General features: G+C 51.9%; 1 protein-coding gene across 1 annotated transcript in view; it reads right to left on the reverse strand.

Annotated features, from left to right (window-relative positions):
• Positions 1–20,677, reverse strand: part of STK32C (serine/threonine kinase 32C) — a 65,504-nt gene that overhangs the window by 24,158 nt on the left and 20,669 nt on the right. Inside the window, exon 2 of the mRNA XM_084210438.1 lies at positions 1,696–1,751. Within this exon, the coding sequence (XP_084066564.1) occupies positions 1,696–1,751 (56 nt within the window). The remainder of the gene's footprint in view (positions 1–1,695; positions 1,752–20,677) is intronic.

A 20,677-nucleotide genomic window follows, 5' to 3' on the forward strand; every position in this document is an offset into this window, starting at 1 on the left:
CAAAGAGGGGTGAGTGTTTCAAACCACCCCCTCAAACCGTCACAGTGACTTGCACACTGCTGGCAATCCATTTCCATTACCCTGGAAGTCCCAGGCAGACTCTCATATTGGAAGCCCAGCAGGAATTCACGTGGGCAGGTTGTGCCAGAGCAGGGTAATCGATCTCCTGGTGTTCATCAGGGAACTGAGGCTGTATGGAAACATCTTCTCTAGAAAGAAGCAATGATGGCAGCACTGGCACTGAGTGTCCCCTGTCCTGCCTCTCAAAACAGCTGGACCCTCCCCATACAGACCACTGCTGATTTTGTGCTGCCACTGTTACACAGCACCAAAACTGATTAATACATGTAAAGTATTCAAAAAGAGATTTTGGTGATTGGTAAAAATTTGGGTTCTTCTAACCAAACAGGTCTCAGATCTCCTGGGAAATTTCTGCTTTTGCAAATTTTCCATCTTCCAGCCATCCAAGTATAGCAGGCCAGGCTGCTCCCCAGGCCATGGCCCAGTGGAACAAGAGTTCGTCAGGCTCTACCACAGAGGGAGAAGGCAAAGGACAGTGCGGGTCATCTTCAGAGCCCGATCTGGATGTTCTCACCTTGTGGCATCAGCTTTTGATCAAAGTGTGATGGGAGAAACCAGCCACGATGACCTGACCGGAGGGAAACGTGAGCAGGTGCAGCTTGCCCCACCACTCAGCTGTCCTGTGTATGTCCCCAGTGCAGGGGACATGTGCCACCCGCTGAGCCAGGCTGGGCCCTTCCACAGCTTTGACACTGCACGTTTCACACTACTTCCACGGCCATGTCTCCCCTCAAAGCCCCAGTGCTGGCACACGGCCCCAGCCACCCGAGTGTCACCGGGCAGGTGACACACCTGGCCCAGCAGTGTCCGGGGTCAGCGCTGGCACTGTCACTCCCTGCTCTCACCCACCACACACAGGTGGGTGAGGCTGCACGGGGGGCACCCCTGCGGTTGGCTGGCGGCAGAACACAGTGACAGAAGCACTGCAGAGCTCCCAGTGCAGCCCTGTGCTCATGTGACATCCCATGGGCACCGTGCTGGCACCGCCAGACCGGGGCAAACGCCAGAGCCACCTGCACAGGGGCAGAGGCCCAGCCAGAGGAACAGGGAATGGAAAAGGACTGACACTAGCAAACCAACTGTAACCGACTCCCAGAGATACACAGCTTTTTGATCATCGCCTCCCACATCCTCCCACATGCTTGGCAAGAAAAGCCAGTTAAAAATAAACAACAAAACCTCTTCAGCATAACTGATTTCTGATTGGGAAAACAGCCCAGGACTTCACAGAACCCTCCTGACCTGTGTGCCAGCTCAGTCAAGCACCAAGGACAACTTCCAGCACCTTCCTGCCTCACTGCCCCCCCCCCCCCCCCAACCCAGACATCCCCACAGGAAACTGAAAACATAGAGAATGTTTGCTGTAAAATGGTCACAATTGTGCTGGTAACTTACAACACATCTGTTGCACCAAGATGCCAAGAATTACAGCAAAGCCAAATGGCAACAAGGTATTTTCCTGAACATTTTCCTCTGTTGACTGAGCAGCCATCATAAAAAAAATAGAAAAATAGCCAATTTCGGCCCCGTTACTGTTCCAATAAACCAAAAGTACATAAAGTACATAACAGCAGACACCTGATAAACCATGCAAGACTGAGAGCTCCAGCCTACCTTGCCAAAGCTTCCCTTCCCAATGGCCCGGAGAATCTGGAAGTGGTCAAAGTTCACTACAAGGTAAAGAAAAAAGAATTTACATTTGTAAATGCTTTACTACACATAAGCTTGCATTTTAAAGAAGGCAGGGAGACAACTACAGAGCGTTGGCCAAGCTTTTATTAAAAGTTTTCCTTTGGGGAAGCTGCAGGACAGCAGCTGCTTTCCTTTCAAGTCTCTTCACGAGCTGGCAGAGGGTTGGGTGAGGTTACTAAAATAGTGGTTTAGCACAAAGTAAAATACAGCTTCGACCTATGTGGATCCTGGGGGAGCTTCACAGAGCTCAGGGGCAAATTGTGAGTATGGCAGAGTGGAGAGTGTGGTGAGACCCTGCCCCACACTCTGCCCTGCCCTCTGCCCACTGCCCCCTGCGCTCAGCCAGCGCTGGGTGTGCTGCTGTTGGTGCTGCCGAAGGACAGCATTAGAGGACAGGGACAGCCCTCCACTCCCTTCACGTGCAGACCCATCAGGAAGAGATCCATAGTTTTTTCCAGAGCCAGCATGAGGAGCAATGACAAGAGATGATCATGCAGCTGTAACACTCAGCCACTGACTCCATCAGCTGCTGCTGCAAACAACATTATTTTTATACCAAAGTACTGCTGTGATCTAATTTAATATCAGTTTTAAATAAAGAAGAGAAGGTGAGGAGGAGTTTGCTGATGGACTGAGCCCACCTGTCAGATACAGCTGTCAGCCCTTGCCAGCTGTACCATGAGACCCTCCCCATGCAGGGGACCCTCAGCATTCCTTGCCACATGTCTGGATGAAAAGAAATGCTTGGCATGGGCTTGGGGGTTTGCAGCATAAGATGGTCAACAATGATCACTGAGCCTGTTGGCTGGCCACAGAGACCAAAATCATTCAGGAGGAGTGGGAACAAAGAATTCACTATAAATATTACGAGTCCCACTCCCAGATCTTAAATAAATGCACATCTGTCATCTCTGAGGATGAATCAAGAGCCCACGCGTGCCCATGGAGTTCCTATTACCCTTTTGTGCTAGGCTTATATCCAAAATATTGTTATTGTCACTTTTGTGGGACGTTTTCTGCAGGAGAGCTCAGAGAACTTTGCCAAATGAAACTGAGAACAGAATCTGGGCCAGCTCATACTCCGTGTGTCCCTGCACTCCCAGTTCCCTCCCTCGGGGATGCTGAAGGGCAGAAGCACCATGACTGCTCCATGTTTAGCTGGTTTAGTTGGCTTAGCTGACTGTGTGCTGATCGGCCCAAGGCAGCACTCCTTGTTCTTGGAGAAGGATCTTATTCCACCCTTAATGACTCTGTGATCTGCCTGAGATCTCTCCAGGAGACCCCAAAACAGAGCCCATGGGGACACCAGTGTCCCCACAACCTTCTGACAGCCTCCCACACCTCCAGGGGAAGGGCTCAGCTCCACAGGTGCTGTGCCACCTCCTCATCAGTGATTTTACTGAGGATTTTCCTACCACCCCACCAGAGGGGCTGCAGTGAGCAATGCAAAACTGCAGCTTTAGCTTCATAAATATTCTGTATGAAATCTTCTGGCTGAAGCATTTGGAGCAACGGATCAAATGTTTTCCACGTGCAGCCAAATCCACGGGCTGACCTCCCGTCACCAAGAGGATGCCCAGCTAGAGGGAGCCCCTTGGAGGGGCAGCGTTTTCTTGACAATTAAACCACGTGCAAGTGCTCAGGATCTGCCATCACTGCCTCCACTCAGGAAGAGAGCTTTTGATAATTCTTTGTTGTAATGTTTGGAATATTGTGTTAAAAGGCATTGCCACTGAGAAAACAAACCCCAAAGTGTCATTTCTATGTATCCATGACTACAACTGATCTGGGAAGCCTGCTCGAGTCAGCAGGCAGGAAACAAACCTAGATATGAATATTCACCAGGCCCTTGAACCCATCAGAAGAGATGTCACTTTTAATAAATTAATACAGAGTTCTGCTGATGGGAAGTTCGAATGATGCACTGCCTGGTTTCCCAGTTCCAGTATTTTCTGCAGGATTCAGTAGGCAATCTGATAATTCTGTGGAAGTAAACGATTCTATGATTACATGATCCCAATAAAGCAAAAGCACTCTCAGCATGTGAAGAAGAAAATCATAGTAGCAGTGTGCTGCTTTTTGTGCACAGCACAGTGGATTACTAAGAATGTTAACTTATCACTACGGAATACGTGATTATCCCTAAAATAGAAATCCTGAACCTGCCTGGAACAACTGCATATGCTCCAGAGGCTCTGCTCTCCACGCTGACAGGAGAAAGCTGTCATTCACCCACAGCCAGCAGAGCTGACTGCCTCTCTGGGGGGACTGCTACGAGCCTGAGTCACAGACACCAGCAGAGGCTTTGTGGCAGGAGCAGGAGGGGACAGCTGCTGCCTCTGCCAGAACCTGTCACCCTCTGCTCTGGCTCTGCACGGCTCCAGCTGCAGGCTGGAAGGGCAGAAACGGCCCTGGCTTGAGGAGGAGCCAGAGTCCCTCACGAGAGGGGGACAGGGACCTGGAAACCTGGGGGCTTTAGGAAGCATTTCTGTACAGAGGCTGCTCAAGCCTGGACCAGGCTTCCTGCAGACATGGTCATGATCCAAGCCCGTCAGGGCTCAGGAGGCACTTGCACAACGTCCTTAATGGCATGCTTTGGCTTTGGGCAGTCCTGAAGCACCAAACCCAGGGACTAGATCAGTCTAGGTGAGTGGGACTAGTAGGTGCCTTAGGACTGAAAATATTCTGTTCTTCCATCCCATCCCATCCCATCCCATCCCATCCCATCCCATCCCATCCCATCCCATCCCATCCCAAAGCCACCTGCAATGTGCAAACAGGAGGAGCTGACTTGCCCACCACACCCAGCCCGTGCCCTCTGATGGGTGCAATGCCCCAGGGGTGTTCCCTCAGCTCCTCACAGGAACAGGACACTCCCTTGCAGCAGCTCCTTGTCACCGTGGCACCTCGGCAGGGGAGGGGAACCACGGGACAGGAGATGTTGGCATTTGCCATGTGCTGCTTCCCGGCTCTCCCTGGCACCGAGTGACAAACCATGAATCACAGACAGAGATAAATACCATAGCCTGGCTTTGCTGTGGCTCTGTTCTCCAGTTCCAGGCAGTTCCAGGAATGCGTGACGAGCAGGAGGGCAGGGATGGCAGGGATGGCAGGGATGGCAGGGATGGCAGGGCTCCACGTGCCCACAGGACCTCCCCAAACCTCACGCAGCCCAGCCCTGCCCACTGCACAACAGAGTGCCAGGTGCTGCTCTGACATCCCTGTAATTAAGATCTCATTGTAATCACAAGATGTACTGTGGGATAAAGCAGGCTGGATTCACAGCTTCCACTTGCCAGTGAAATAGAGAGAATGAGGAGTACATTTCCCTGCAAATATTCATTGCACAGAAGGAGGGATGCAAAAAAAAAAAAAAAAAAAAAAAGAGCTTTGTCTTCACTATTTTAAAATTATTAATGTTTTCATTATTTTTTGCTGTTTTTTCTGCATTTATTTGCAAGATACCTAAAAGTAACACTTCAGAGATACAGCAGACTCCCAGCAAGTGTTCAACATCAGGACCTGGTATTAATCTCCAGCAGCAGGAGAACAATATAGTAGGATGCAGTTAGTAAACCTGGTCTACAGCACGTCCAAATCTGGGGAAGCCAGCAAAATAAATCACATGTTAAGGTTCAAGTCAACCTTTTACTCTTCAGCTGCATGTTTTCCAGCATCATTAACACCAACAGGGACTTTTAACTCCAAGAATGATTCTCTTCAATACTAAAGGCCTAAGAAATAATTTTTTTAATCTTGTAACAGCAAATGTGTCAGGGTAGTATGACATGATCCACTTTCTATCAATGTATTTGTAGACATTGGCATAATAAATAGCATTTCTCTACCCACTGTCTTTCTGCAATGTAGCTTGGAAGAAGCACCCCAGTAACCGATGTAGAAACATTGAATTGTGGCCACAGAAACCACAAGTTTGCTGCCACAAAATGCTGTGAGTTCCATCTGTCAGGAAGGAGAGTTCCAGCTTTGCTGCAAAGCCACCACACACAGGGTGACACGGGAGGTGAGGCCACCCCGGGCAGGGACAGAGGGGGCATCAGGACAGGGGCATGGGGACCTGCACGGGGCACGGCAAGCAGGGCAAGAGGTCAGGACAGGAACCCAGCAGGATGCAGAGATGGGGGATTTGGGGCAGCTCTGGAGCCACAGGGGCCTGGGCAGGGCATGGGCACAGAAGGGAAGGAGGCAGAGCCCACATGGGGAGCAGCAGCACCATGGCAGACAGAGAGCATCCCCAAGGATGGCATGAGCTGCCAGGAGCAGCAGGGAGAGGGGCAGGACAAGGGAGGGATGGGAGGGATGGGAGGACTTGTTTGAAAAGCGTTCACACCGGAGGATCGGCCTGGGTGAACTGGAAGGTGAGGAAGAAAGGTGAGATTTGTGTTCAAACACAGAGCTATTGATGGAGAGAGGGAGCAAAGGGCCTTGGGGAGAGATGCCAGCAGTCCCTCCCCAGCCTGAAACCCTTGGAACACAAGGCATCCCATTTGCTCCAGCCAGAGGGCCCATGCAGTGCAGGACACCACTGCTTCCCCTGCTGTCCCTGGAGAAAGCACAAGCAGCAGGTTTGGTCTCCAGCATCTGGGGCCTACATGTTTTGCCCATTCATAGCCACAGAGAAGATAGCACCGGTGAGGAAAATGGAAATACAGTGTAATATGGCTGTCAGGAACCTCAAGTGAGCCTTCACTACCCAGGGATCCAGGGAATGCTAGTAGATAATGGAAGAAATTAACGGTACAATGCCAGCCCAGTGCTGTAAATGAGCCCCTTTAGGAACCACAGACTCAAACCTACTATTGGGAAGCAACTCTAAAGTCGTGTAAAACAGAGACTTTTAGTATAATTAAAACTGAGTCCCTGCAACTTCGTAAGGAATCAACTGCACCATGCAAAGCAACTGCTAAGTCAGTTCAGGAAGACTGGTAATGGATATGCAATACAGAAATGTTTGCATTGGCCAGAAACCATTCCTAAACAGCAAAAAAATACCCTTTGCATTGTCCAGAGCCCTTCCAAAGAGTGTGAGCACGTTGCATTCACCTGATCTCCATGAGCGAGCTCAGGAGGCGCTGGAGATGGAGAAGGAAGCCCAGCACCTCATTCCTTGTGCTCCGTGTCCCTGACCAGGGCTATTTCTGTTAGAAGAACACGTGTTACTGTGCAACAGCAACCCAGGGAGGCCAGCAGGGCACTCATTGACCAGCTGAGCCCTGGCTGGTGCAGCTTAACGAGCACTAAATGAGCTCACAGTGGTCCCAAAAGCACGGGAGAGGTGTTCACACACACAGGCAGGGTGAGCAGGGCTGCCCTCACAGCAGTCAGGCCTCAGGGTCAGCATGTTCTGGGGCTGGCTGCAGGGCAGCTCCAGAGCCCTGGGCCACCCAAAAAGAGTGCCCAATGCCCCAAGGCCAGCACCAGGACAGGTCTGTTTCCCCGTGCTGCCACATGTCTGGCTGGTGTTTCCACAGGGCCACTGCACACCTGCACACACCTTCCTTCACCTGTTCCCAGGAGCAGCCACTGCACACCTGCACACACCTTCCTTCTGCTCCCAGGAGCAGCCACTGCACACCTGCACACACCTTCCTTCTGCTGCTCCCAGGAGCAGCCACTGCACACCTGCACACACCTTCCTTCACCTGCTCCCAGGAGCAGCCACTGCACACCTGCACACACCTTCCTTCTGCTGCTCCCAGGAGCAGCCACTGCACACCTGCACACACCTTCCTTCTGCTGCTCCCAGGAGCAGCCACTGCACACCTGCACACACCTTCCTTCACCTGCTCCTGGGAGCAGCCACTGCACACCTGCACACACCTTCCTTCTGCTGCTCCCAGGAGCAGCCACTGCACACCTGCACACACCTTCCTTCTGCTCCCAGGAGCAGCCACTGCACACCTGCACACACCTTCCTTCTGCTCCCAGGAGCAGCCGCTGCCAGCATCCTGGGCCAGAGCCAGCACGGATCTGGGATTGGAAAGTTCCTCTGCAGCTGGAATAAACCCTCCCTGGCAGATAACCAAACCCCTCTGGCACGCTGAGCCTGGAGCACAGCAGAGCTGAAGCCGTTTGACCACAGAGCCATGGTCTGGCTGGAAGGATTGCCCACTGGAGCCCCCCAGGAGGACAGAGCCCAGCTGCAGCCAGCTCCTCGGCTGTGCTGCAGTGCCAGAGCCATCCATGGGTCTGGCTGGAAGGATTGCCCACTGGAGCGCCCCAGGAGGACAGAGCCCAGCTGCAGGGCAGCTCCTTGGCTGTGCTGCAGTGCCAGAGCCAGGGTCTGGCTGGAAGGATTGCCCACTGGAGCTCCCCAGAAGGACAGAGCCCAGCTGCAGCCAGCTCCTTGGCTGTGCTGCAGTGCCAGAGCCATCCATGGTCTGGCTGGAAGGATTGCCCACTGGAGTGTCCCAGGAGGACAGAGCCCAGCTGCAGGGCAGCTCCTCGGCTGTGCTGCAGTGCCAGAGCCATCCATGGTCTGGCTGGAAGGATTGCCCACTGGAGCTCCCCAGGAGGACAGAGCCCAGCTGCAGGGCAGCTCCTCGGCTGTGCTGCAGTGCCAGAGCCCAGGCTGTCCCCAGAACGCCTGCAGGCAGTGCCACAGCAGCACCAGCAGCTGCTGCCTCACATCAGCAGTCCCAGCACTGCACTTCTTGGGTTGTTGCTTTTTTCCTTCTATCAATAAGAAAATTTTATTTCAAGGAACTATAATTGATTTAGGGAAAAAAAAATTAGAAAGCCTTTATAGCACATGTTTTTAGTAGCATAATGTTAGCAATAAACAGCTGCTGGATGTTCCTTAATGTTTCTGCAGCATATGTTAGGAATGATAAATGGCTGAGTTTCGGTGCCTCATGAAAGATTGAGGCTGTACCACGTTCAGGGCTCGGCTGGGACTGCTAAAATCCCCAAAGTGAACAGAAGCACCTTTGTAAAGCTACGTTAAAATTAATTTTAGACAAATTAATTCCAACCAGGTTTGTAAAGTTGGCTGGAACAGGACACTGAATCAATTGCCTCCATTTATTTGTTGACAACATGTAAAATTGTCTCTTCTGGAGTGTTTTCAATACTGGCCATGCCAGTACTTTTTAGGACAATAAAGACTCTTTTGCAGTTTTATTTTTAAAGGTATAAAAAGAATAAAGAGTTATACAAAATTAAATGATTGAGCTCAAATGAAGTCTTCATTTCTCCTATGAAAAAATCTGAATTTCAGGTGAAATATCCAAACTGGGTATTGTTCACTGCTTCTGTGGAGTGCTCTCAGCTCCTCACCCAGCTCCACATCCTGACCATGCAGGCAGGGACTCCCCAGCCCTGGCCAGCACTCCCCACAGGCCACAGGGAACACACTTTGATTTGGGGGAAAACTCATTAAAAAGAAAAAGCTTAGTCATAGAATCACAGAATCATTAAGGTTGGAAAAGACCTTTAAGTTCACCCAGTCCAACCATCCCCAGCACCACCATGGTCACCATAAAACCTCAGCTGCCACATCCACTTGGATTTTGAACACTTCCAGGGATGGGGACTCCATCCCTGTCCTGGGCAGCTGTGGTAACAGCCCTTTCCATGGGTAACTTTCCCAAAATCCACCCTGAGCTGCCCTGGCCCAGCCTGGGGCCGTTCCCTCTGCTCCTGTCCCTGTTCCCTGGAGCACAGCCCGACCCCCCGGCTGTCCCCTCCTGCCAGGAGCTGTGCAGAGCCACAAGGGCCCCTGAGCCTCCTCTGCTCCAGCCTGAGCCCTGCCCAGCTCCTCAGGGATTCTCCAGCCCCTGCCCAGCTCCTCAGGGATTCTCCAGCCCCTGCCCAGCTCCTCAGGGATTCTCCAGCCCCTGCCCAGCTCCTCAGGGATTCTCCAGCCCCTGCCCAGCTCCTCAGGGATTCTCCAGCCCCTTCCCAGCTCCCCAGGGATTCTCCAGCCCCTGCCCAGCTCCCTCAGCCCCTCCTGGGGCTCCAGCCCCTTCCCAGCTCTGTTCCCTTCTCGGCACACTCCAGGCCCTCAATGCCAAATAATAGGCAGAGAACAAAGGTTGGAGTGTCTTTGCCATTTCCATTCAAAACTAAAAGCTGACAACCAGTTTTGCTCAGCACAACAGGAGGTTTGGGGTTCATCAGCCTGGGCTCAGCCCCATCCCTGGGAAAACATCCATGGTTTTATGCAGGTTCTGCATGTTCTGGCCTTTCAGTGTCCAGGTTTGCTGAGCAAGCCCAGCTTAAATACAATTAGGGAATTCTCATAGGGATGTAAAAGCCTTTAGTAATCAGAAATAAAATCCAGCCAGCAGACATACACCGTTTCCAGGAAGAAACTCATCACTACTATTCTAAGCCAGCTGAGTTCTCCCAGGTCTATGAGACAATGGCTACTAACATCTGATGAAGCAGAAGTCCACAGGGGACCCTGGTGATGAAGCAGAAAGCTTGAGAAGGAAGAAATGAAGAAAATATTGTTGAAATTTGTAATAAAATTCAGGATGTGGAAATTCAAGAAGCATCTCCGATATTAAATGTGGCAGAGATGGATAATAAAGTCACAGCTTCCCAGACTGGACTGGGTAAGAAGGGACCCTAAATCCCACCCAGTGCCACCCCTGCCATGGCAGGGATACCTTCCCCTGTCCCAGGTGCTCCCAGCCCCAGTGTCCAGCCTGGATCCTGCCAGGGACCAGGGGCAGCCACAGCTGCTCTGGGCACCTGTGCCAGGACCTCGCCTCCCTCACAGGGAAGCAACCCTCCAGTATATCCAAACTAAATTTAACCTCTGTTAGTTAAATCTTTTAAAATCAAAGAAAGTAATTAAATTAGAAATCCCTTTGAGGCAGGATTTTTCCCCTTTTATGGGATGTGTGTGTAGCCTCATGGGACCTCAGTTCAACAGTGCATGTCCTTAAATTTAACTCCAATAAATGTTTTTTAGCAAGAGAAGGTTTATGTTACTGCAACCCTCTCAGAGCAGTCCTCCCTTCTGAACAAGTACACCCTTGTATTTTACCACAGCCCCCAGAACACACAAGGGGTGGAAACTGAAGATGCCCAAGTCCTCAGCACTCCCCTCCTGGCCCGGGCTCTGCAGAGGCTGGATTGGCCCCTCGACTCATTCCTTCATCAGAACCGTCCTCACCAGACCCGTCACTCATAAAATATGGATACTGCAGCACTCCTCAGCCTCCACACTGGAGCAGGAAACCTGCCCTACACCCTCGAGCTGCAGCTGAACTCTGAAATATTTAAGCCCATCCAGAGATGCTGGATGAATTCTGGAGGCGGAACACCAGCAGGGCTGGCAGCTGAGCTTATGCAAACCCAAATTTAGGTGGAAGGAGGATGTGTCTGAAGACCTGCTGGAGAGCTGGTTCCTCTGGACTCCCATGCTGAGGACACCAGCAGCGCCGTTCTCCTGCCGACAGGGAGAGAGGCCCTACAGCCAGGAGGAGCAGAGCCAGCTGCTCTTATGGCAGCCTGGCCAACAGCCACTGTCCTTTTGGCTTTGCTTTTGGCAGCCACCCCAGTGGGATGTGGGATGGAATCCCCAAGAGGAAGGGAAGGATCAGCATCCCACAGCCTGTGCTGCAGGGGCAAAAGTGATGACAGGGACCTGCCGGCCCATGTGGTTCACCTAACCCTGGGCACACACAGCAGGAGCTCTGCTGGGTTCTCTTCTAAACACAAGCAGGAAAACAATTAATGGCAGGTTTTATTGCTGTGGGGAAGCAATTTCACCAGCCAAACTCAAATGTCTTGTCTGAAATTTCCAGAAAGCACAGCACTGAAAGGCAGTGGTGCAGGAGCCTCTGGCTACTGAGCCACTGAGCTCCATCTTACTCCATCCATCCATCCATCCATCCATCCATCCATCCATCCATCCCTCCACCATCCATCCATCCATCCCTCCGTCCATCCATCCATCCATCCATCCATCCATCCATCCATCCATCCCCCCATCCATCCATCCATCCATCCCTCTCTCCCTCCATCCATCATCCATCCATCCATCCCTCCATCCATCCATCCATCCATCCATCCATCCATCCATCCATCCATCCACCATCCATCCATCCCATCCATCCATCCATCCATCCATCCATCCATCCATCCATCCATCCCTCTCTCCCTCCATCCATCCATCATCCATCCATCCATCCATCCATCCATCCATCCATCCATCCATCATCCATCCATCCATCCATCCATCCATCCATCCATCATCCATCCCTCCATCCATCCATCCATCCATCCATCCATCCATCCATCCATCCATCCATCCATCCATCATCTATCCATCCCATCCTTCCGTCCATCCATCCATCCATCCATCCATCCATCCATCTATCCATCCATCATCCATCCATCCATCCATCCATCCATCCATCCATCCATCCATCCCTCCATCCCTCCATCCCCTGCTTCAGTGTTTGCTGTAAGGTTTAACTCTCCCTGTGCCAATGAAAGTCACACTGCCTGGGTGAGGGGCAGATTGAGCTGTGCTGTTCTGGCACCATTTTAAAGCATTAACCACAGTTCAGTTCTGCCTAATACAACAAGGACAGATTTTTTTAACATTTATGGCATGGTAATAGTTCCACTGACTGTCCCCAACTTGCAGTGTAATAAATACAGGGATTATATCAGAAATAAATCTGCTTATTTCCATGAGCTTGACTTACCCTGTGGTCCTGACTGTACAAGGGAAACCATTAAACAAGAAGTTAATTCTTTAAATCATTTCAATTCACAGTTTAAAGAAAAGCTGTTCCATAACAAAGCCCCCTCTGAGGGTCTGACACACAAACTGCTCCCCACGCCCAGGTCTTCGGTCCACCTGTGCCCTGATGATGACACAAGCCTAAATCTTGGCCCCTCTCTCAGCAGGAACCTTCTTGGAGTGAATTCACAAACTGAAAGGATGCAAAGGGTTTGTGCTGCCATCCTGCCCAGGAGCGTGTCTCACTCCACCTTCCATGATCCAGCCTCTCCTCTATGTTAATCACTTCAAAGTTGCTAAATTATTCACTGCTCAGAAAATACATTTTCATTTCTTGGAGCTGGCAGCCAAGAATGACTTACAGAAATAGGTCATGCTCATCCCATAGAAGAATTACCATACACTTCATGTGCTCCCCTCCCCAGTTTCCATTTTTAAGCTCTGCTCCACGTGAGGATGGGCCAAATTTAAACAGTCTGCATTTTTCATGCTACTCCCACTGTCTCCACCATGTGCCCTGACTTTCCATTTTTAATAAACTGTACCCAGCAAAAATATTAACAGACCAGCTTCTGTCGGGTGTTCCTGTAGACCCGAGCAAAGCTTTGATGACAACTGCAAAGGAAATAACCCCAGTTTTCCAATGCCACCACCCTGGCTTGGGAAAATTCCATCCTGCTGGAGCCCAGCCAGGATGCTGCCAACCACTGCCCTTGGCCAAGTAGGGTTTGCACCTGCCTTGAAAGGGGGAACAGGTTGTAGTTTGCCTTCTTTTCATTTTTGCTACCTAAATATCGCCAAAATAAACAGATTTTAATGTGACATTAAAAAAAAAAAGAGAGAGAACTTCTTGCTGGCACATTTAACTTTCTGGTTTTACACATCCCCAAACAAAATGCAATTGGCTGAGGCCTGTTCTTAGCAAGCTGCCAGCCAGGATATGCCCAGACTGCTGCTGTCTGTTGGGTCCACAGGAATTTCTCCTTGCTGGGAACACAGAACAAGGCTCCAGTTCAGGCTTTGTGCCCCTCTTGTGCTTTGCACAGGCGGTGCCAGCGCTGGATTACCTGGAGACCACACTGGTGCCTGCAGCCTCCAGAGGTTCAGCCCAGGGGACACAAGTGGCACATGAAACCAAAGTACAAAGCAGGAGACCTCAAACAGCATCAAAGACTCACAGACTGGTTTCTCTTGGAAGGGACTTTAAAGCTCATCCAGTTCCAATCCCCTGCCATGGGCAGGGACACCTTCCACTAGAAGAGGTTGCTCCAAGCCCCATCCAACCCGGCCTTGGATATTTCCAGGGTCGGGAATGTGCAATACCATCACCAGAACTGATGAGACAGAGGAAAATCAAGACTAAGTCCATCCTGAAGGCAGAGGAGGGAAGGAAACTGAGTGTGGCAGGTGCAAGGGAGGATGGAGAGCACCACAGCACCTCAACAATGCCGCCGAGGACATGGACAGCCACCAGCCCTGTGCTCTGTTGCTGGTGCCACCTCTGATCCAGAGTGAATTGCACTGCCTGTCTCCCTGTGCTGCTCGTTGAACAGCCCATTCTGCAGTGCCAAGGGTCCCCGAGCTGTGCCACCCACCGGACCAACACAGGGGATCTTGTTGCCCACAGGAACTGTGCAAAGACAGTGGAGCAGAATCATCTCCAGATGGAGAGGCTGCAGGTCACAGGGAAAGAGAAGGCAAAAACAATGAGGAGAGGTCCCCTAGCACAAAGGCAGAGGCAGAGCTTGGGAATGTTTTGCAAGCATGGAATCCTCAGGAGACTTTTCTGACTGACTTTAAAGAGACACAGATTCTCCCAGTAAGGCTCTGGGAAGTGCCAGCCCACAGCAGCAGCTGGGTGCTCGGTCTGGCTTAGCACAGGGACCTGCCTTAAGCCAGCCCCAGTGAGAGCCCAGCACCTTCCAGCAGGGTGCAGAGCCCAGTCCCTGCAGCCTGACTCTGTGCTCGGGATGCTGTTTGTTTGTGATTCACACCACGAGAGAGGGGTGCTGATCACAGAGAGCAGCTGCCCTGCCATATGCAGCGGATTAATTACTGTATCATTTGTTCCCATGGCAGGTCAAAGAGATCATTACCAACTCAGGAACACGAGTGCTAATAATAGTATTGCTCCCAACCATATTCCAGCATTCAGCTTGTTCCAATTGTTCGGCTCAATAACAGCTTACACTAATTCCCACCAACTTTTAACACCCGTGTCTTGAGAAGTTCACACTCAAACGGCACAAATTCTAATTCACAGCAGGATTAACTCTTCATGCTTTCAACTTAATTACGTGCAGTCAGGTGGCTCTTGATGTTCCTTCCTCCTCAGCTAAACCCAACCACACACATTTAATGATTCCTGTGTACATTTGCTGATGGAGCTAATTAGGACTCCTGGGGGGCCAAGTGCAACTTTTCCAGTGTTGTCTAAACTGAAAACAAAATGTTCCAGAAGCCACGCTGCGCACCCAGGCTCTGCGAGACAGCTCGCTCCCGTGAGTCTGCAAAACCCGACGGTGTTTGCTGGGAGAAAGGAAAAAAGCTCAGAAAAGTGCTGCTCACAGAATCACAGAATTGTTTAGGTTGGAAAAGTCCCCTGAGACCATCGAGTCCAATCGCACCTCCAGCACTGCCAAGGCCACCAGCAACCCATGTCCCCAAGTGCCACACCCACACGGTTTTCAAATCCCCCCAGGGATGGGGACTCCAGCGCTGCCCTGGGCAGCCTGTGCCAGGGCTGGACAGCCCTTTCCAGGGAGGAATTTTCCCTGACAGCCAATATAAGGTCTCCATACTGGTGTTAAAGCCCACGCAGTATTTCCGTGGGCATTCCAGCACCTTGTGAGACCTTTCTGCCCTGGGCAGCAGAGGCAGGAGTGCAGGCACAGCAGCACTCTGGAGCAGGCAGGGCTGGGACGGCTCTGAGTACCTGTACCCCAAGGTTTGTCCCAGCCAGGCACACCAGACAGGAGGAGCAGACAGTGGGCACACAGGGGGCATGGCCTGGCAGGCAGGACTGCAGAGCTCCTGGAAGCTCAGCAGACACCTCTGATCATGGACCAACAGCCCACGGGAACAAATATCTGCAAGGCTGAAGCCACTGAGGAAAGCAAGGCAGGAGCTGTGTGTGCCCAAGAGCTGCTGGAGCTCTCTGTTAAACACTGGGCAGCCTCAGGGAACCCTGCTCTGAGAAACTGCTCACCTGCCTCACGAGTCTGCAAAAAGAAATACTTCAAACCACTAAACTGCTATCAAGATACTGCTGATTAAAGGATGACTCCAGACTCAGGGGACCTCCCTAGCAGCTGTGCACCCCTCTGGATCCCAGCCACAGCCCAGCTCCTGCACACGAGCAGAAAAGCAGCAGTAGGCTCCTGTGCTGCTCCTCAGCCAGCCCACGGATCAGCCTGTCCATGTCCAGGTGGAGCATGGCCGTGTGAGGGAGGAGATGCTGGGCTCACCATGCCCGGGGGGAACCATGGCCGTGTGAGGGAGGAGAAGCCCGGGGTCACGGTGCCCATGTCCAGCTGCGGCCGTGGCCACGGGAGGGAGGAGATGCCCAGGTCCCCGTGCCCATGTCCAGCTGCGGCCGTGGCCACGGGAGGGAGCAGAAGCCCGGGGTCACGGTGCCCAGCTCCGGGCAGGAGCGCTCCTCCAGGCCGCCCCGGCCGGCAGAGCCGGTGCCCGGTGCCGGCACGGCGGGAGCCGGTCAGAAAGGCACCGGGACCCTCCTCCCAGCGCTCCCGGCGAGGCAGGGAGGCCACGGGGAGCCGAAGTGAAGCTGCGTTAGGAAAGCCCAGGATCAGTGTGACGGACGAGCGGACGGTGTCATCTGGAGCTCCCGGCACATGTCACCGCGATTTATCCTCCCGGTGATGCGGCCGCCGATGCGCTGGATTTACAGCGGCTCCCCCATGACGGGACGGTGTCCCGTGCAGCAGCTGCACACCCACAGCCTGCACACAAATCGCAGATTTTCACAGAAGCGGGGCAGCCCTTGAGCCGGGGACTGCTGGCCGTGCTCCTGGCACTCGCTGTCCTGTCCTGGCTATCAGCGCACCAGAGCGATTAAACGCACCCCGCTGGCAGCTCGCGGGCTCTCTTATCGCCCAGCAGCCTCTCAGCCCGGTCCGGAGGCAGGAACCCCGTCTGCCTGCCAGGAGAGTGCACAGTGAAGCCACACCATGAGTCACCCCAAAACAGGAAAGACCTCAAACCCAGCATCCAACTGATGCCAAAAGCACTCAAGTAAACAGGCAAGGGAATAAACTCCTATGAAACCCCATAAATATAACTTTGAAATACCCAAGATAAGCCACTGAAGCCCTGTCTTTGCTCAAACTAGTGCAAATAAGCCCAAAGAAAAAAGAAGGGGAGGAGACATTCTCAACAAGCAGGTGGGGACAACACTGGGGGCCATCCCATCCTCTCACCTGCCTGTGAACTGCCCCAGATCCCTCCCCCATCTCCTCACATTCCATCTGCTTTCCCTACAGCTGGGTCACATCTTTTGTCACACATCTCACTGTGAACAGCAGTGAGAAATGTCAAATTCAACAAATTCCTGATAAACTGTAGAATCAATTGAATGAAATCAAAACCTTCCCCTTCTCTCAGCCTCTGTTTTCACACTTGACATCTCGAGCATTTTCCAGTTAGATTTAATGAACAGAAAGTGTTCTCTTTTTTATTCCCTGAAGGCAAATACTATTTTCTACCACCTGGGGAAAAAATTGTTCAAAATCTACTTCCTTTTGATCAAGAAACAGAGAGAAAAAGACTAAATGTTTCTTAAATTAGCCTACTAGTATCCAGAAATATCAAAAAGCCATTATAATGGATACATATATATCTTCATACAAAGGAGAATATGTACATTTACTGCCAGAGGAGGGCCACGTGCTGTGCTCCTGGTAAGGATGGAGCTCCAGTGCCTGACAGGCACACAGATACACCCTTCCTGGGAAAGCTGAGAACACAACCTGCTTGTCCCTTCCAGCTGGGAAATCAGTGTCCCACCACAGCCTCATCCCAGCACAAATGATACTTGTGGGGCCATAGGGAAAAAAACACGGGAAAAAAAAGTTCTGCCTTTCCAAAAATTCCTCTTTCTCTTGCCTTTTCCTCCCCTTTGTGTGGCAGTTTTCCAGGAGGTATTTAAGCTGCTAGCCCTTGAGCTGTGCTTACCCAGCACAGAATGAAGCCTGTCAGTGCCTGGTGCTGGGGAGCACAACCAGGCTCTGAGTGCCGGGAGAATCGTGCTCCCCTCCCACCCCCCGGGCCCTGCTGAGCCATTCCCCACCCAGCTGCACCTCAGGGACAGAATTCCAACAGGAACAGAACAGCCTGTGCAATCAGAGCTTCACCACACCACTGAGCAGGGAAGAACCTCCCTGCCCCGAGAGCTCCCCACTCTTCTGTGCCATGGCCACCCAACTGCCCCAGAGCCTGCTCACCCTCAGCCCCAGAGCCCAAATCCCCACCCTTCTGTGCCATGGCCACACAGCTGCCCCAGAGCCTGCTCACCCTCAGCCCCAGAGCCTGCTCACCCTCAGCACAGAGCCCAGATCCCACCCAAAGCAGCACTGCAGCCTTGCCTGTAAACAATGCCAGTGTCTCAGCTACCTGTTTCCAATTCCTACAAAGCATCTCCAAGGGAAACGGAACCCAGAGCTGGCACTGAATCATCCCCAGACAGGAACCTCTCCACAGAAGGCCCTTCCCAGCTGCTTCAGGCAACCCAAGGTTGACTTTGCATATACGTAGGCATTTGTTTTTCCTTTAAAAACTGCCGTGTTAACTGCTGGCTGACTCCACTGGCTCTGGCAGGAGCTGGGGAGTCCAGAGGCAGCTGCTGCTCCATCCCCAGTGCAGGAGAGGATGCTGGTCCAGCTGATGCCTGTTATTTTTTTAAAATAAATATGTAATTTACAATATTGAGCAAAATATGGAATAAATACCACTTGTCACTATCCAATGCTACAACTTCCCTTAAGCCTGTAATTACTTAGAAAAGCCTTTCACTACTGTACAGATCTCCCACAGATTTCTCTCGGTAAGTTCAGGCTAAAGCTGATGACTGTCAGCTGAAAGACAGGAGTTGATTTCAGCCTATTTATCCTCCAGACTGATCTATCCACAGACGAGGAGAAGAAACCAATTGGATGTTATTCATGTTTACTGAAAGCCCTCCAAGAGCTCCAGCCCAGGCTGGCGTGGCCATGGAGGTCACACTGCCCAGGTGCCCTCCAGTGATGGCTCTCACAGGGATGCCAGGTGCCAACACAGAGAGGGAATGGCAAGGGGACAGCCCATCTCCCAGGGGAGAGGAAAGGGCACAGCCCATCTCCCAGGGGAGAGGGAAAGGAAAGGAAAGGGCACAGCCCATCTCCCAGGGGAGAGCTGGGCAATGGAAAGGGCACAGCCCATCTCCCAGAGCAATGGAAAGGGCACAGCCCATCTCCCAGGGGAGAGGAAAGGGCACAGCCCATCTCCCAGGGCAATGGAAAGGGCACAGCCCATGTCCCAGGGGAGAGGGAAAGGAAAGGAAAGGGCACAGCCCATCTCCCAGGGGAGAGGGAAAGGAAAGGAAAGGGCACAGCCCATGTCCCAGGGGAGAGGGAATGGAATGGAAAGGGCACAGCCCATCTCCCGGGGCAATGGAAAGGGCACAGCCCATGTCCCAGGGGAGAGGAAAGGGCACAGCCCATCTCCCAGGGGAGAGCTGGGCAATGGAAAGGGCACAGCCCATCTCCCAGGGGAGAGGGAATGGAAAGGAAAGGGCACAGCCCATCTCCCAGGGGAGAGCTGGGCAATGCTCCCTGAGACAGGAGCCTGCTGAGCCCCATCCCGCCCAGCCCTGGGGACGCTGTCCCCGAGGGTCCCCAGGTGTCCCCAGCCAGACACACCTCACTCCCCTCTGGTGGGCTGGCCACTGCTAACAAGGCATCTCCGAGAAGGCTGCCCGAGGTGACAGAGCCCAGGTGACACGAGGGAGGCTCCTGGTGCACCGCCACACCCCGAGTGCCACCAGCTGCAGAGCCACGGAACAGGCCCCGGTTTGCAGCTTTAAACATAAGGTGTTTTTTCATGTCTTTTGGGCAAGAAGTACTCAAAATGCATTAATGTCTTGCTCTGTTAACAAAGAAACTATGGCAACACACACAGAGCTGCCAAGAGAATTACTGAAACAAGGTTTAATAGTTAATAAGCAGCCAGATGATGTCAGATTCATCTATTAAGACCAGTTTACATCTGCCTATTAGAACTTAATGTCCCAGAAAGTTGGGTTGGTCAGGATTAAATAGTCTTCCTTTTAGCCCAATTATCAGCAATAAAACCAATTTTCTAAAGAATAGGGTAGAGTTATCCAAAGTGTGGCCAGACCAAGCCTGTATTTTGTAGCATGCCTATAATGTTCCTTTTGTTAAGGAGCAATTTTCTAGATGTCAGAGATGTGAATCAAAATTTAATGTGTGTGCGTGTGTGTGTTATGGAAATGGCAACTGCAGCAGTTGCTCGCAGCACACCCCGACTGCCAGGCAGCACAGGAAACCAAAAGCTTTTATTCCCATTTATGCCAGTGCATTTCTGAGTGTGCTGGAATTGTTCTTCTTTCTAATTGAGGCGATCAGGAATTCTTAAGAAATAATTTTCAGCAAAAATTTGTTTCTAAAATGGAATAATGAATATTTTATGGAAAAGCATTAAGTTGCAGATACACCTGCAGAGGGTTTTGTTTACCTAGCTGGGCATGAGGAGATCCTGAGGTCCCCACAGCTCCTCCTGTGGAGCTGGCCCTGGGAGCCTGCCCCATGGAGCTGGCTGTCCATGCCACCAGCAAACCTTCCACAGCCTCCAACCACTGCTTATTAAACACTCCAACACCACTCCAACCTTCCTGTTTATTAAATCAGCGAGTGCCTGTCTTGCTGCTGATGGAGATGCAGCAAAAGGCGCCTCCCTCCCTCTGGCACTGTCACCTGGTCCCAGACCAAAGGCCAACCTTCAGCTCAAGGTCCCTGGGCAGAGTGCACCTCCAGTCCCTCCCCAGGCTGCTGCCATGTCAAGGCTTTATTATGGATCACACCCCCCAGTTCCAGGCACAACTTTTATTCTTGCAGAGCTGCTGTCTAACCAGTTTCCTCCCAACCCCTGATCACTGCTGCT

Source organism: Fringilla coelebs, assembly GCF_963513975.1.
Source record: "Fringilla coelebs genome assembly, chromosome: 8".
NCBI lineage: Eukaryota > Metazoa > Chordata > Aves > Passeriformes > Fringillidae > Fringilla > Fringilla coelebs.